The 18,766-nt window shown below is 43.9% G+C and overlaps 1 protein-coding gene across 7 annotated transcripts in view; it reads right to left on the minus strand.

Annotated features, from left to right (window-relative positions):
- Window positions 1-18,766, minus strand: part of LOC145342941 (methylcytosine dioxygenase TET2-like) — a 159,334-nt gene that overhangs the window by 50,081 nt on the left and 90,487 nt on the right. For all 7 annotated transcript variants that reach the window (XM_080188581.1, XM_080188580.1, XM_080188583.1 and 4 more), the window contains 2 exons: window positions 7,518-10,806; window positions 685-775 (listed from right to left, as the gene is read on the minus strand). In XM_080188581.1, coding sequence (XP_080044707.1) covers window positions 685-775; window positions 7,518-10,761 — 3,335 coding nt within the window. In that variant the 5' untranslated portion in view covers window positions 10,762-10,806. The remainder of the gene's footprint in view (window positions 1-684; window positions 776-7,517; window positions 10,807-18,766) is intronic.

Raw genomic sequence — 18,766 nt, forward strand, 5'->3', positions numbered from 1 at the left:
GCATCTTGTAGATGGCACACACCACTGCCAATGTGTGGTGGTGGTGGAGGGACTGCTTGTTAAAATGATGGATGGGATGCCTGTCAAGTAAACAGTTTTGTCCTGGATTGTGTTGAATTTCTTGAAGTAAGCTTGACAAGTAGAGAGTATGCCATCTCACTCCTGACTTGCACCTTATTAGATTGTGCATAAGATTTGGGAAGTCGGGAGGCGAGTTACTCACCAAAGACTTCCCAGCCTCTGATCTGCTCTTTTGGCTACAGTATTTGTATGACTGGTCCACTTCAGTTTCTGGTCCATGATAACCCCCAGGATGTTGATAGTCATGGTAATCGACAGGAGATGGTTAGATTCTCTCCTATTGGAGATGTTCGTTGCCTAGCACGCATGTTACTTGTCACTAGTCAGTCTAGGCCTTAATGTTGCATTTGGGCATGGGCTGCTTCAGTACCTGAGGAACTGCAAATGGTGCTTTAAATTGCACAATCATCAGCAAACATCCCAACTTCTGATCTTATAATGGAGCTAAGGTGAGATTTAAGCAGCTGAAGATGGTTGAGACTAGGACACCAACCAGAGGAACTCCTGCAGCAATATCTTGGGACTAGGATGATTGACCGCCAACAACCACAACCATAGTACACATCAAAAATTTTAATATGTTCATTTAATTTAATACTGTACCTGTTTTCCATTAGCTCTCGAATTTCTGCTACATTCCGGCCTGCTCCAAGGTGTGTGTAATAAGGGCCTTCATCCTTTTCACTGATTTGTTCTGTTAATTTAAGTGAAAAAATTATGATGATGCTATTTTTATTATTCTGATGAGACAGTAACTATTGGTTACTTATCAGCAAAATGTAAATGAATCAATCACATTAATCAACAATAAATAATTATAATTACTTCCATTGACTGAATCTAACTGAGAACTTAGAAAGCAAAAACAGACCCAGCAACATCATAGTCTGTGGTCTAGGTTCATCCAAGGCATTGAGGCAGAATGTTGTGGGTTCTGCGGGTACTTGAATGCATAATCTAGGCTGACACTTCAGTACTGAGGAGATGATATGTTAGATAGAGGTCTGAGGAAAGATCATTGACCTGAAACGTTTGCCAAAATTTTGCACAGCAGCAGTGGCTGAAAGACTGGGGGCAAGCTCACCTCAACATGATCATATCATTCCGCAACTATTTAATGTTTGTCGGGCTAATAATTGGCTTAGGGCAGGATTTTTACCCTTTTCAAGGAGTACATCCCCTCTCCATGCACTGCTAGCCAATCAACTGGCCGACAACTCTCTAATCCCAGCACCACTGAGATTGGTGACCACTGCTAAGACAACAGACTGTCCCCGAGGAAGAGCTACCATGGACTCAGACTAGGATACCACCAGGGCTAGGCTTTGGCAAGTGGTTCGGGCAGCCAGGGGAAAATATTTGGGGAGGGAGAATAAACCTTGGGTGCAGGGTAGGGGGGATTAATAGGCACTGACCATAGGGTGCCCAAATATGAGGCATTCCCCAACCCCAGCAAATCCCACCCTCCCCCTACCCAACTAACTGGCAGCCTCGAGATTTGCTCTTGTCACCAACAAAGTTGATGAAATCCCAGCAGCAGCAGGAGGAAGCTCTTCAGAGGAACGCTGCAGCAGAAGTTCCTTGAATTCTCAGGGGAACTTCACAGTAACTTCATTGCAGTGTTAATGTAAGCCTTACTTGTGACTAATAAACTCTACTCTTCAGTGGCTATTTATTGGCCACCTAAGGGCTTCAACTGACCTAAGGGCAAGTGGACCACATGGTGCCTCCCTCAGCACTGGTAAAATGGCACTCACAGAATGGAGACAATGACCACGGTGCAACCACAATGCGCCCGGTTTTATACCTCTGCCACCCAGTTTGCCGGGAGGTGGGTGGGGTGGGGCGAGGTGTAACTACTACGTGGTAACACTCTTTTTCACTCCATACACGCTGCTGAATATTTCCAGCATTTTCTGGTTTTATTTCTGTTGCCCAGTGGCTGCATTATTTTTGCCTTTGTATCGTTATGTTAAACCAAGGCCCTACCATTTTTTTAACATTCAGGGACGTACAAAGACTTGGCATTATTGAAGGAAGTGCAGGGAAGTTCTCTTGAAGTCCCTACAAACAGATTATTTGACCACTAATCACACTGCTGTGGGATCTTGCTATGGGCAAATGGTCTTCCCTGCAGTAACAAGAATATGAAAAGTAATTTGTTGGCTATAAAACACTTCGGGATGTTCTGAGGAGGTGATGGCGCAGGAATGTAAGTTATACAATCAGAAATTTTAAAATATAGGATATATAACTGGAATATGACTTTTATATGATTTAAATGCAATTTATTTTTAACCACACCATATACTTGTTGAATTCTCAGCCCTGTCCTCGTTTAAAGGGGTGTTATATTTGCGTTGACACACAAGTCAAATTTACTCTGCGGTTTTTCCAATATGGCAAATAAAAAGGATTTAAAGATCATGAAAACTATGCAAACTTTTTCTCATGTTGTAATGTCTGGATAAAAGCCAAAGTCCCAAAACTCAGTTTCATTGAAACGGTTGCCAAAAGTCATTCCCAGCAATAAGTCAGATGAACAATACCCTCCTGATTACATTCAAAACTTTGACATGACTTTGGCAAAGGAGAATACCAGCAATTTGCTTTCTTGTCTCAATCATTTGCTGATTTGAAATTTCACCCAGTTTTAATTTAAGTTCAACTGCTACATTAGTCATCGCATCACAGAGTGTGAAATAAATTGATCAGGGCTGTAAGCTGCATGTGTTTAGACAGTTTTTATATTTCCCAATGGAATATCCTCAGCAATAACCATGCCATGCTATGCCACCATGTTCTGGTCCCTTTCATTGTGCACCACCCCTCATTCCATAATTCCAGCCCTTTAAATGAAATAGATCAAAGTTCAGGTGGATGTTAAAGGGGAAAAATCATACAACATAAAGGGAGGCCATTCGGCCCATAATGTCCAAGTCTTATCTTTGAAAGTACTATCCAATTCATCTCATTTCACCTGCAAGTTTTTAATTTTCAAGAATTTCTCCCATTCCTTTTGTTATTGAATTGGCTTTCGTCGCCCTTTTAGTGCATTCTAGGTCGTAATAACTCACTGCATAAAATAAAAGCTCTTCTCATTTCTTTAACTGTCTTCTTTGCCAATTCTCTTAAATCTTCCTCCTCTGTTACCAATCCTCCTGTCTGTGGAGACAGTTTCACTCTGTCTACCCTGTCAAAATCTTTCATAATTTTGAACACCATTTATTAAACCTACCCTTAAAATTCTCTATTCTGAGAAAAGTGATTGCATTTTTTCTAATCTATCCAGTTAAGGCTGATTTTCTGGTGGGACACAAACAATTAAGTTGAAAAGCCATTTTCATCCAAGCCTACTTCCCTTTAATCAGTTCAAGGCAATTTAATACTTACACAGGAATAAAGTAACGTTGGTTCCTTCACAAGTGTATAATTTGTTTTTATTCTGTGAAAGGTCAAAAAGGGAAATCTGCCTTGAATTCTTACATAATCCAGGCTGACTCTCCAATATAACACTGAGAGGATGATCTTTCAAATGAGACACTAAACCTATGCTCTCTCAAGTGAAAATAAAAGATCCCATTGCAGTACTTGGAAAAGATCAGGGCAGTAGTGTCCTGGCATGCTGGCCAATTTTTTCTTTCATTGTACATCATAAAAGCAGAGGACATTATCCGCTGCATTTCCTACATTACAGCAGTGACTACACTTCAAATGTACATCATTAGCTGGGCAGCACTTTGGTTGCGAAACGTGCCATGTAAATGCAAAATCCTTTCTTTTTTGTTCACTTAGTCTTTGGCACTCCAAGTAGAATGACAACAGTTTTGATGAGATTTGATAATTTATCTGATGTTGTTGGAAAGTCTATTTGGTCATCCTGTGCTCCCAGTGTGAGGTCTCATTCAAATTTGGTCCAAGCTCAGCAACAGAATGCATTGGCTACAATGGAGATAGTTCTGGGGATGCAAAAGGTAGCTCTGGGGGAGCCTCAGCTCTTGCATTGTCCAATAGGTTTAAGATTCTTGCTTCCTGATGGATGAGAGTGAGGACTGCAGGGAGAATGAGCAAAGTGACCTATGCCCTGTTGTGCTAGAGGCCATTGAAGTTGTGGGAGTGAAAAGGGATATAATAATGTATAGTTAAGGGGATCGATACTGTTCTCTGCAGCCAAGAGAGTGCTGAATGTAATACTGTTTCTCTGGTGCCAGAGTTATAGACATTCCCTTCGGGCTGGTCAGAAAGCACTTATAATGAGAGGGGAAAGATCCAGTTGTCCACATAGGAATCAACAACAGGCAGGACTAAGAAAGAGGCTCTATCGAAGGAATGAAGCAGAATCAAATGGTCATAATATCTGAATTATTTGCTGTGGGTAATTTGGGGTAGGGTCAATAAGATCTGAGAGTTGAATGAATGGCAGTGGGGGAGAATTGGGTTTCAATCACTAGGACACTGGCATCAGTATAATGAAGGAAAATGTCAGATTAGCCACTTTGCAAGGAGTGGAAAAGCAAAATGTTATTTAAATAGGGGGAGACTGCAGAACTTTGTGAACAATAAGCATCTGGGTTTACTCGTACAGACTTACTAAGGTACAGCAAGTAATTAGGGAAGCAAATGGAATGTTGGTCTTTATTTTAAGGGGTATAAAAGGGAAGTTTTTGGTGAGACCATACTTAGAGTATTGTACTGGTCACCTTACTTAAGAAGATATATACCTAAACTGGAGGCAATTCAAAGAAGGTTCACTAGGTTTGATTCCTGAAGTGAGGAAAGGTTGAACAGGTTGGACCTGTACTCATTGGAATTTCGAAGAATGAGAAAGAACGGGCAGCACAATGGCACAGTGGTTAGCACTGCTGCCTCACAGAGCCAGGGACTGGGCTTGGGTCACTGTTCTATGTGGAATTTGCATATTCTCTCCGCATCTGTGTGGGTTTCCTCTGGGTGTTCTGGTTTCCTCCCACAGTCTGAAAGACATGCTGGTTAGATACATTGACTCGAATAGGCGCTGTAGTGTGGCGACTAGGGGAATTTCACAGTGAATTCATTGCAGTCTTATTGTACTTGTGAATAATAAATAAACTTTACTTTTATATTAAATTCTGAAGGGGTTTGACAGGGTAAATGATGAAAGGAATCTAGACCTAGGCGCACAGTTTCAAAATAAAGGATCGTGCATCTAAGATGTGGATGAGTTAGAATTTTCTCTCTCAGAGGGTCACTAATCCGGGACATTGAATATATTCAAAGTTGAGACAGACTCTTGGAATATAGGGAGCCGAAAGGTGTGGGGAGTAGGTAGGAAGGTGGAATTTGCATAGGGCTTGAGCGGCCACATATTCAGTAAGTGCAACAAACCCATCCCATTCGTGTGTTCCAAGAACCACTGGATACGTATCCCAGCATCTTCAAATTTTCTTTCCTCAAGCTTTCCTCACCACCCACAGCAACTTCCTTCAGCAGTCTGTTTTCTGTTTGGCTCCGTGCCCTGCTTCTGTGGCTCACCTTCGCAGGCTAACCCTCCCTCAGTTTTTGCTTCAAGGCCTGGCATCTGATGACTAATCTCTGGTGATTATCGAGTACAATGTAGTGAAACATCACAGTAGCATCTTAAAGCCACTGGAGGGAGCTCCAGGGGACCCTGAGGTGTTCCAGTTGTATAATATCACCATGCAATGATTGCTCAGCAATCATTGGGAGGGAGTCTGCTCACGAAACCATCTCCCACCTGTGGATCAGGTCAATTGGGAGGAAATTAGTTAATTAATCTTGGCATCCTTTAACAGGTATTCCTTATAACTTTCGGTCAGCAATTAAGGTTTGGATTGTAATAGCTAGCAGTGTTTTTCCTGTTCTCTGCATTGGTTCTTTTTATTCTCCCACTCCATTGTGCAAGTCTCAGTTCTGTATCCTTTCTGAACACTGATGGTTTGGTTCTGTGCGGAATGGGCACTATGACACTTTTCAATTGCTATTACTCACAACAGGTCTTACACCAGCATCGCTCGCAATCTTTACTCAGTATTGCAGTCCATCACTCCATGCCCTCCACTCAGTATCACAATCCATCACCCCATTCCTTCATTCAGTATTACAATTCATCATCCTCAGTCTTTACTCACTATTACAATCCATCACCTCCAGTCTTCACCCAGTATTACAACCCAACACACACTCTCCTCTTCCGCAATAAGGTTTGTTGGAAGCAGATTAAATAATTCTCAAAAAGTAATTGTGTGAATTTATTTAAGAAGGGAATATGTGCAGAGTTTTGGGAAAAGTGTGAAGGAGTGTGACCAATTGAATTGCTTTTCCAAAAAACACCCATAATGGGCTGAATGGCCTTTTGTACTATATTATTTTGTAACTTCTAGCTTCCTTTCTCTGATGCCATTCTTGGTAAGAAAGTAATTTTCTCCAGGCTGTACTAATACAAATTTGCTCTTCTCTTTTTAGCATGACTCATATCTTTATCCTGTTGCTACCAACAGCATCTCATTCCACCACTGTTCTTGGCAGCATTCATTTGAGAAAGTTGGTGAAGTTAATGTCTGACACCAAAAATGGGAGAAGAAAGGAACTGGTTCCTTATGTATTCAGACATGATCTGGTTAATTCTGTTAGCTTGCTGGAATCTAATAAATAGGAGCTGGGTGAGCTTGCTTCATCAGTGAAAACGGTCATGGATGATCTGCTACCTCACCTCCACCTCTTTGAATTAGGCCTAGACCTCTTAATCCACTTAATCTCTAAAAATATATCATCCTCTGTTTTGACTATACTCCTTGACTGAGCATTCACATTTCTCTGCTGACAGGATTCCAAAGATCCACAAACATCTCAGTGAAGAAATTTCTCCTCGTTTCAGTTCTAAATGGCTGGACCCTTACTCCAGTTCTAGATACTCCAGCCAGGAGTCCCTCCTTGCATTTGCCCTGTCAAGCTCCTTGAAACTTTACATGTTTCAATGAGACCATGTTTTATTCTTCTGCATTCTAGGGAATATTGGCTTGGTCAATTCAATCCCCTTATTCTAGGAATCAATCCAATTGCTGCTACATTCCTGTAAGACAGATATATCTTTCCACAGGAAAGGAGATGAAATTTATACACACAGTGCTCCGGGTATGGTGTCACCAAGGCCCCATGTATAGGTCATGTACAGTTATTCTACTAACATCAGGAATTCTGTAAACAGTAAGGGGAAATTTTAACCTTAGCCACCACAAAAGGAGGAAGATGGTAGCAGGATATTGCTAAACAGCTTGAGTGGGGTCTATCTTCTCAAAATGTTCTTGAATTCTTCTATGGGGGTTGTGGCTCTGTGATAAGCATGACTGGTACAATACGCAGTTCTGTGTGGTCCGCCATGTTTCTGAGGTATTCTGCCACTTGAATGCTCTATGAAGTAGTAAAATGACAGTACTTACCAAAACAGCTGCATGCAGGGACATCATATTGGGTCTTTTTTGGGGTGTCCAGTAGGTTTTTTACAGGGGTGTCCAAATATTTCAGGGGCGACTCTAAAAAATTACTGAGTGTGGATCCTGGTCGTCTTTTGGTTGGTGTGGCTTCAGTAGATGAACTGGTTTGTAGTGCTGGGGTAGAGTCTCCGCCTATATCTGACTCAAAGTCTGCAGTAGCAGACAAAACAGTGACAGATCCGGAGGTTTCCACCTTCACATGCTTGGGCGATTTGATGACCCCTGACTGTTGCTCAAAGGGTGAAGAGAGCTGATACTCTTTGAAACGCTGCTCCAGTGCTTCAATGATGCTCCTTCCTTGCTTTTGTTGGTCACAGCTGAATTTCTGACTCTGCTGCTTAATAAGATTCATTATCTCAGGGTTATCTTTCAGCTGGGCACTGCTTACAGTTGTGGAAGGGGCTGTTGAAGATTCTTTCTCGACCTTGATTACTCTCTGAAATCCTTTGGCGTCCTGAATTTCTTGTTGGTACATTTTTCTTTGAAATTCGTCCCGTTGCAATAAATGAGTTTTAAGTGCTGCGTTAGTTAGAAACTTGTCTTCTTTTTGGATGCCGGATGGACACTGAGGGCTTTGCGAGTCACGGATCATTTGCCCTGCTGTCGCGTGTGGGTGAGGGACTGAATTGCCTTGCTCCATCCTATGGGCAGAAACTTGCTGGCTCGGTTCAGATTGTTGCTGTGGATGTTGCTGCTGCGTCAGTGGCTGCTGAAGCTGTTGGATAACAGACATATGATGTACTTGTTGCTTGAATTGCTGAGCTTGACCTGAACCTGGCTGAACATATTGAACTTTCTGCAGGTCAATGGCCTTGTTTATCAGGGGAAGGTCTTGGTTTGAGTTGCTCTCTGCCCTGTGGAATGGTCCTGCCTCTCCTTGGACGAGTTGCCTATTGCTGCAATGAGTCGGGATGATCTTGTTTAATTCAGCCTCGCTAAGTTTTCGGTGAAGGGCACTGTTGTGGATGTTGTAATATGGGCCTTTTGGTTTCTGCGTTGGTTGGGATTGTTGCTCATTTGGCACTCCCATTGGGTTTTCTGTCTTGATGAGCTCCACTGGTTTTAAGCTGTATCCACATTGTTGTTCGGTGCCACTTTGATATTGATGATTGTTGCTCTTAATAGTTGACGCCACATTCTGACTGGGATCTGGAGGAAGCTGCTGTAGCTGTTGGATGTTTGGCATCTGTGCTTGGTGACTGTGCGGCCAGTGGGAAGAGGGCCTCCCCTCAGGTACTGGCGCCCCCTGTCCCTGTGCCAGTGAGTTTTGCGCTAAGTGCCAGGATCGGAAGCGGGCCTTCATAATCACCATGTCCTGCTGCTGAGGGACTGAATGGGGCCGACTCAGAGCTAACCTTAGTGGCAGTGACTCTTTTACTGGCATAGTCTCCACCTTGTCCTGTTGGCCTTGCAGGAGTTGTTGTGGGGCAGACTGTGGCCGATGTATCTCCAACCCTGCCAGCTCAGCTGGATCCAGTCCCGTTCCTGGCATCTGCCTTTGAAGTGGGATGGTCGATTCTGCCTGCTGCTCATTGACTGCTTGCCTGCTGCTGCACAGATGCTCCTGCCCCCTCAGCGGGTGAGGGTGAGCCAACCCTTGATCTGGGGACACCTGGAGCTGGTGCTGCCCACTAAAAGGTGAACTTTGACCCTCTTGTGACAGCGAGTCCCTGCTGTCTGGACGCGTTTCCAGTTGCTGGAGTATCTGCTGCCCACTGACTCCAGAGTTGGGCCAGGAAGGGGGATTCTGTTGACTGTTCTGATTTAGCTGCCGCTGGTGAAGCTGCCTCTGCTGGTGAAGCAGCTGGCATTCGTACTGGAGCTGCAGCCAAACATCGGGAGGCAGTTGCTGAGCTGCCTCTCTGACCTGTGCACCAGCGCAGTGCTGCTGTGTTAGCCGCTGAGAAGAAATGGCACCATTCTCAGTCGCACTGCCTTGTTCCAGCTCCCTGCTGGGTGGCTTTGGCCGGGCAGGTCGCAGCTGCCCTGCTGCACCGGCATCCACCTGCTCTGGCAACGGTCTGCTGTTAGGCAACTCTGGTTGGCACGGGTCACCAGTCACACGGTGGTTATCGGCCACATTGCAGGCGCGTCGGTCAGGATGTAAACGAAGTCCCTCCGCAGCCTGCAAGAAACTGGCCGAGCCGCCTGTAGCACCAATAAATGTTGTACTCCCCTTGGAAAGTGTGTCAGGGGTTCCTGACATCCTTGTGAAGCACACAGTGCTGGGGCTGCTGGTCTGCAGGTGTAAACACTTGGTAGATACCACAGGATAACTCTGGCCGGGCACCTGCCCGACAGAGCTCTGTGGCTCTTGGCTCTTGGTCGCTGGCAGCTGTTGTATCTGCTGCTTCAGCTGCCCTTCTGTTTTCAACATATACGAGGTATGTGAGGTGTGAGCTGTTCTCCATGACAGTTCAGTGATGGTCTGAGTTGTTCTGGTGTGTTCGTGAGATGTAACAGTGTGTGCTGCAGTAAATGAGTACTCTGGATAGCACAGAGACAGTGCTTTGTCTCGGACAGCACCTTGCTGGTTGTCTGTGGAAGATGTGGAACTTGTAGCACCATTTGGAACTGGCACCTGTTTACTTTCAAGGAGTGAGTAAATGTCCCCATTTTTGTAACTGGCAGTATTCTTTTCCAGTTTGTTATGTTCATTCGATTGTGGCTGGAGATATCCAGGGTCATCACTGTCAGAACTTGGAGACTTGACTGTGTTCCGAGGCAAGATCTGCCTGTCAAAGTCCCAAAATTCAGTCTGATCCCGGATACACCCTTTCAGCTTCACCTCCTGGTTCTCTGCGTCTGGATTTTCACCATATGGCTCTTCGTCCAGCTTGATTTTCTTCGGTTGTTGAAGCCCACATGACGAAGATTCACTGAGGACATGCTTTATGCCGCCATTCTGAATACACTGGGGAAATTCGAGGTTTCCTTGCTGAGGCTCGAGGTTGTCACAGTTTTCCTCATTTTCCTGAGCTTGGCTCTGATCGTGGTTGTTTTTCACACTGTCCCATTTGCAATCTCCATTGACGTGGTGTTGCTGTACCTCTGGCAATTGATTGAATTCTCTTCCATTTTCTCCTTTCACTGCTACGTTCTCAGTGTGCCGCTCTGGAGAGTGACAATGGATCGGTAATACTGGACTCAGTCTCTTGTCCTCGACATGACTGGCTCTTTCCTGTTCCATCTGGTCTGCTTGAGGGCCATCCACAAGGTTACCCACTGAACGTATCTGTCGGGGGTGGAAAAGAAAAGATTATTTTACATTGCCAAACAGCTGATAACATTCCTGAAGTAACAACATGTAAGCATTTGTGTAACATACCATCTCCCTCAAGTCAACTTGCAACTCAAAGCATGACATAAATTTGAGGTTCAATTGATCTATGCCAAATTAGAGACTTCAGTGTTAAATTTGAAACAAATTAATCAGTTCAATATTTCCTTCATATTCACTTTACCTCTTACATATTTGTGGTGACACATCAATGAGCCCAGATATATCGGTTAAATGTTCAAAGCTTGACAAACCCAGAACAAACAAATCTCACACTTTCAATCATCTGCTCAACTCCGTAAAATGTACAATTTGAAAATCTGTACTGTTTTCATTTGCAAATGCACAAAGCAGCATACCAGGGTGGGGGTGGAGAATTGGGTGGGGGAGAACATCTATTCCTTTGCAATCCACAACTTTGTAATAGCCTATGATGTAGTGAAGGGTAGGAGGAGTTATGTTCAGCATAGACACTAGTTGGGCTGAATTGCCAGTTTCTGTGTTGTATGCTCTACTCAGTGAGGATAGCAGACTTGTATATAATTTTAGTGGGAAATAGTTCAACACTTTTACAGTATGATAAACAGGAGTGACTGCTATCTTTTTGAAAGTTAGTGTTTGTACTCTAATCAGATACCTGAGTGGTAAAGAGACACAGGAATAGAAATTGCACAGCATTTATTCTTGGGGCTCTAAAGGGTCCACTAAGTTTCGACATTTCAGGGATTATGTACACATTTCTGCCTTAAAGTGAACTGCCCACCATGTTGGTAAAATACAAAAATAGTTCTGCCTGTTAGTCCCCTTGATTGTGCAAATCAGGAGCCCAACATTTAGTTGAGGCTCTCGTTGCACTGATAAAACTGGTGCCACTTTGATAGAGATGAGGTTTGAGGTCTGTGGCACCCATTGAGAATCTACTGACATGGGATTGGTTTCCAGATGATTAGGTAATACGATTTAATGCAAGTCTGAAATTGCTATGTTTGGTGCAGTTGATGGATCTCTTACTTCCCAATCAGAAGGTCATCACTTCAAATCCCAGTCTATACTGGCACTTCAGTGCACTCCAAAGAGAGTGCTACATTGTCGGAGTTGATGCCTTTCAGATGAGATGTTAAATAAATGCCCCGTGATCTCACAGGACCATTTCAAAAAAAATGCAGGCCAATAGCTATCCCTCAATTAACATCGTTGAGAAAACACTCACACTGGGGTGTTTGTGGGTCTTTGTTACAGTGTGTACACTTCAAAATTACTTAATAGCTCAAAAAGTAAATTGGGACATCCTATGGTTGTGAAATGTGCTGTACAAATGATTTTTTCTTTCTCTTGCTCTTCTTCCTTTTCTTTCTATCTCTTTTTCCTGTCTCCAACTTGCTAGCATTAGCTGAGGTATTTTCTTGCATCCACCGAGGGAACAGAGATACTGTTCCAATGTGATTGAATTGTGGAGAATGATGTTATTAGCCTTTGTGTTAGAAATGTGTGGTTACAGTTTAGTTGTAGAACCTTTCAGCCAAGATCATTTAAAGCATCACCTGTGAATCTTAATTAAAATCATAGAATCCTTGCAGTGCAGAAGAGCCACTTAGCCCATTGAGTCTGCACCAACTCTCCGACAGAGCATCTTACCCAGGCCACATAAACCTACATATTTACCCCGCTAATTTCCCTAACCTAGACATCTTGGGATACTAAGGGGCAATTTAGCATGGTCGCTCCATCTAACCTATGTATCTTGGGAGACTAAGGGGCAATTTAGCACAGCCAAACCCCTAATGTGTATATCTTTGGACTGTGGGAGGAAACCAAAGCACCCGGAAGAATCCCATGCAGACATGGGGATTTGCACAGTCACCCAAGGCTGGAATTGAACCTGGGTCTCTTGAGCTGTTGAGGCAGCAGTACTAACTACTCCGCCACTCCTAATTTTCAGGGTCACTTCGGAATGGCATCAGAGAGAAAATTTCAAGACTTAAAGGTTTGGAAATTTTGTGCTGGCTCTCCTGATCTGCCATTGCAATTTTAGACTGGCTAAAATCCCAACACTGTTCCACTGATCTCCTGCCAAAATTAGAGAGGGAAGCCGAGCGGCCACTCATCAAATCTTGAGGTCTTTATGTCATAAAATTAATCCTCTGGAATATCCAGGCCAATGTTTGGATTGGTGATTCCTACAGTTACAGAATTCATAAATGAAAGAAGGAGTTTGTACTAACATAGCACCCTCTCAGATTTGCATTATATCAACAAAACCTTTCTAAACTCAGTCACTGTTGCTACCTCGATGCTGCAGCAACCTATTTCATCCAGTTCAAAATTCCACAAACAGGAAATTGGGTGAAAAGCCAGCTAATCTGTTTTTACTGATGTTGATTGAGGGATAAATCTTGGTCACGATATTGAAAATCGCTTCTCTTTTTTAAATAATGCCACCTGAACAGGGTGTTTAGAGCCTAGTCTAGGATAACACAACACTTCCGCAATCATGCACTGCAGTGCCAGCCTATATCTGGTTCTCAAATCCTGAAATGGGGATTGAACCTATGATCTTACCACCTGCAGGTGAGACTAGCCCTGCTAGGCCAAGGATGTTACTATATGTACCAAATTTCTAATTGCAATGAGAATTAACAATTTCAAACATCAGTTGTATGACAGCCCCTGCATGTTTGAAGTGAAAAACACACCTTGCAATAGCACAGAAACCGCAGGGTAATTGGCTCAAGACATGTTGAACTCAGATACTTAGTCTGTTGGCTGATTGATATAAGAATGAGGGAATTGCTCTCTGTTACTTCCTGTGAGAGGAGCAAAATGTGGTGGACCCTCCAGATGTTGGAAATAACAGATTGGTGCCTGTAATCAAAGCCATGGGAAACTAGAGCTTAGGTCAGGCTTGCTGAGTGTGGAATTCCAAAGCTCCCACTGCTGTGAGTGTTAACCCTTGCACTGTTTGCTTTGCTTTGCTTCAGTTTAAAATACCAAGGGTAAGGGTGCTTAATGCCACTTTTTTTTCACCCCTTGACTGCAAGCAATTTGTGAGGCAACTTGTCTCATGTTCTAACTAAAACCGCAAAATAATTCAAAATTTGCCTTTGCTGGGCTGCTTTCAGAGAGAGAGAGAGAGAGAGCATGTGCCAGATGGTGCACTGCATAGACTGCAAGTGATTCCTACCTAAGATAGTAGTAGGGGTCTTATGCATTCCTCGGATCCTGATTTCCATCTAAAAAGGGCCTAACTCCTAAATTAAGCAGACACTTTGAACACCTGGAGTAGGCCCTTATTCAAATAGTCAGCCATGCCACCAGCGTTATAATGGTGCAGGAAGGCTTCCCATCTCATTTTGAAGCCATTACTGCCTCACTATGGTTTTTATGAAACTATCGAAGTTCTTGGGGCTAAAGAGGTTAAGGGATTATTGGGGGGTGGATTTGGAGGGGGAGAGATCAGGACATTGAATTTGATGATCATAATGAATGGTGAAGCAGGCTCAAAGGTCAAATGGCCTATTCCTGCTTCTAGTTTCTATTTTACTATATTAACATCACGCGAGGCCACTCGAAATTGCCTCCCTCAATTTCTTAATTTGTGCTTGCACAACCATTAACTTTAGTTCAAAGCTAAATCCTGCCTGTAGACTTCTTAAGAGAAAGGTAGCACCATTTGGTGAGTTCTGCTAGTGACTGCAGATCTCGCATGAAATTATTAGCAGCAATATAAAACCCATTATCCCGTTTGGCTCAGTTCCTCATGGTTTTCACATCAATTACTTAAATATAAATATGTCTCTAATTTGTTGTGGAGAGCCAATGTTGTGTACATGTGCTCCCAGCGGGGAGTTTTGTGTAATGGGGGATATTGTGCATCTTCACTGGGTGAAAAGTATGATGTGGAGACACCGGCGTTGGACTGGGGTAAGCACAGTAAGAAGTCTCACAACACTAGTTTAATGTCCAACAGGTTTATTTGATAGCACAAACTTATGGAGCACTGCCCCTTCATCAGGTGAGTGGGAGTTGTGTTCACAAACAGGGGGCATATAAAAAGAACAAACAAAGAACAACACAGCTCGGGAAACAGGCCCTTCGGCCCAACGAGCCCGCGCTGCCATCTTAACAAAGCATTTTCCTACACCTCCCTTGACCCGTGTGTATGCGTATGGTAGCCCCATTGGAAACCAGATTCAGGGGAGAATAATTTAGGGACAATTTGTTACACCAATCAGCCTCAGAGCACACCTTTGGGGTGTGGGAGGAAACCGGAGCACCTGGAGGAAACCCATGCAACCACAGGGAAAATGCGCAAACTCCCACAGACACTGGCCCAAATCCATGTATCTGCACAGCTAGCAGTGATAGTCACTGAGCTGTTGTGGTGCCCATCTGCTGGTCCAGTGTTAAGTACACACAACGACGCGAAGTACTAGGCCACTCCCGGAACATCCAAGAGCAGTCCACGCACGACCCACCGTGTGCATGCCCCTCGTTAGACAACAAGGTGGACTGACACACCTGCGGAGTAAAAGAGACAAAACATCAACATGCAGCATTAGATTTCCAGTATCGTCCTGAGGCTCTGACCCTTTTTAAAACCGTCTTCTATAACCCTCCATCCCTGTGTCACTCATGTGCCTATCTAAGTAAACCTTAAACAAGTCCAGCGTGCCTGCCTCCACCACCTTACTTGGTAGCACATTACATACCCCCATGACCCTCTGTGTGAAAAACCTCCCTCTAGTATCCAAATTATACTTCTCCCCCCTCACCCTTAGCTCATGACCCCTCGTGATATTTGTCTCCAATCTAGGAAAAAGCCTGCCACTGTTGACTCTATCTATATCCTTCATTATTTTATACACCTCTATCAGATCCCCTCTTAATCTCCGTCTTTCTAAGGAAAAGAGCCCCAGTTTACCCAATCTTTTCTCATAACCCAGTCCTCCCATACCAGGCAGTGTCCTGGTAAACCTCCTCTGCACTCTCTCCAGGGTCTCCACGTCCTTCCGATAGTAAGGTGACCAGAACTGGACGCAGTACTCCAAATGCGGTCTAACCAACGTTCTGTACAACTGTAGCATTAGACGCCAGCTCTTATACTCTATACCCCTTCCTATAAAGGCTAGCATTCCGTAAGCTTTCTTTGCAACCTTCTCCACCTGGGTTTCCATCTTCAGAGACTTGTGCACTTGCACTCCCAGGTCCCTCTGCATTTCTATACTCTTAATTGGTCTACCCTTTATCATGTAACTCCTCCCTGCATTACTCCTTCCAAAATGCATCACCTCGCATTTGTCAGGATTAAATTCCATCTGCCATCTATCTGCCCAATATACCAGCCTATCTATATCCTGCTGTGTCACCTGACAATCCTCCTCACTATCTGCCAATCCTGCCATCTTGGTGTCATTTGCAAACTTGCTGATCACACCACGTACGCCCTCTTCCAAGTCATTTATATATATTACGAACAGAAGAGGTCCCAGTACTGAGCCCTGCGGCACACCACTGGTGAAAGACTCCAGCTAGAAAAGGACCCTTCCACTCCTACTCTCTGTCTCCTGTTGCCTAGCCAGTTTTCAATCCATCTAGATACCTGTCCCTGTATCCAATGTGCCTTTACCTTTTCTACCAGCCTACCATGAGGGATTTTGTCAAACGCCTTACATCCATAAAGATGACATCAACGGCTCGTCCATCGTCAATCGTTTTTGTCACCTCCTCAAAAAATTCTACCAGATTCGTAAGGCAAGACCTCCCCTGAACAAAGCCATGCTGCGTATCCCTAATCAGATCGCAACGCTCCAAATTCTTATACGTTCTATTCCTAAGAATTTTTTTCCAACAACTTTCCTACCACCAATGTCAAACTCACTGGCCTATAATTACCAGGGTTATCCCTACTGCCCTTTTTAAACAGCGGTACCACATTAGCTATCCTCCAGTCCTCTGGGACCTCACCTGTGATGTGGATGTGCCAGCGTTGGACTGGGGTAAACACAGTAAAAAGTCTGATAACACCAGGTTTTAGTCCAACCGATTGACAACACTATCAAAGAAATCGGTTGGACTAAAACCTGGTGTTGTCAGACTTTTTACTGTGTTTACCTCACCTGTGTCCAAAGAAGAGACAAAGATTTGCATCAGAGGCCCAGCAATTTCATCTCTCACCTCCCTAAGCAGCCTGGGATAAATGCCATCATATTGACACAAACTCAATTTACAAGATAAAGGTTGGAATGCGAGTCTTTACAGGTAATCAAGCCTTAAAGGTACAAACAATGTGAGTGGAGAGAGGGCCAAGCACAGGTTAAAGAGATGTGTATTGTCTCCAGCCAGGACAGTTAGTGAGATTTTGCAAACCCAGGCAAGTCGTGGGGGTTACAGACAGCGTGACATGAACCCAAGATTCCAAGGACGGTTGAGGCCATCCTCATGTGTGCAGAACTTGGCTATCAGTTTCTGCTCAGTGATTCTCATTGCGTGTCATGAAGGCTGCCTTGGAGAACGCTTATTCAAAGATCAGAGGCTGAATGCCCATGTTCAGTGTGAAGTCTGAAGTGGATCATCGACACGGATGCCATCATCCCATGTGATAACACCATCCACCAGGTATATGGTACATAATCTTGCAACTTGGCCAATGTTATCGACCTGATACGCTGCAGGAAAGGATGTCCTGAGGCATGGTTCGTTGGGGATTCCACACAGATGCTATGACAACGGATAAATGACCACCGCTCGACAATCACCAGGCAGGAGTGTCTCTAATCTTCAGGTAAGTGTTCTCCAAGGCAGTCTTCACGACACACGACAACGCAGAATCACTGAACAGAAACTTATAGCCAAGTTTCGCACGTGAGGATGGCCTCAGCTGAAATTTTGGGTTCATGTCACACTACCTATAACCCCCATGACTTGCCTGGCCTTGCAAAATCTTACTAACTGTCATGACTGGAGACAATACACACCTCTTTAACGTGTGCCTAACACTCTTTCCACTCACATTGCCTATACCTTTAAGACTTGATTACCTTTAAAGACTCGCATTCCAACCATTATCTGGTAAATTGAGTTTGTGTCTATATATACCCTGTTTGTGAACGCAATTCCCACTCACCTGATGAAGGGGCAGTGCTCTGAAAGCTTATGCTATCAAATAAACCTGTTGGACTTTAACCTGATGTTGTGAGACTTCTTACTGGAAAAATATAAGCAATTCTCTCAGGATTCACTGGTGTCCATATGTTGATGAGAACTTTTGGGAGTAGTGGATGTTGGTAGCATATTGACTGCTGGTGAGCTTCCAGAGAACACTGTAGCTCAAAAATAGTTCTCTCACTTCAGGGCAAAAACAGAAATCACAATTGGCTCAAATTACAATATGGGAGTGGTGGGAGGGGATCTATAATATTGGTGTAGGGGTGTGAGAAATATTGACAGGGATGGATTGGAAATATTGATGGTGTGTATCTGAATTACTGGGATGGGTGGATCTGAACTGAATGAGTCAGATAGTATTCTCTTGTTTTTTTTAAGTGTGATTAAAATCTGTTGAAGCCAAGCAGGTTCCACCACTTCCCACTGCCTGACTCTTGACAGTCACTTGCATGTATCTCATCTGCTGCTCTAAGAGACCTGTTGTGAGTCAATAGCTATAAATCTGTCACACCCTGCAGTGTGGTGCAATGCCAGCCAGCTTTGTGAAAGGTAACATTTTAGATATGCCGCAATCTTGGCGATTTTCACATCATACCACAGCGCCCCCACCCTATCAATTCCATCCCTTCATAGCTCTTAGAATAAAAGAATGGAAACAGAAGGAGGCCATTCGGTTCATAAAGTCTGTACCGATTACAAGCTCACCCAGGCCCTATTCCCGCAACCCCGCACATTTACCCTGCTAATACCC

The sequence above is a fragment of the Carcharhinus amblyrhynchos genome, chromosome 5, assembly GCF_965287045.1.
Source record: "Carcharhinus amblyrhynchos chromosome 5, sCarAmb.v2.hapA, whole genome shotgun sequence".
NCBI lineage: Eukaryota > Metazoa > Chordata > Chondrichthyes > Carcharhiniformes > Carcharhinidae > Carcharhinus > Carcharhinus amblyrhynchos.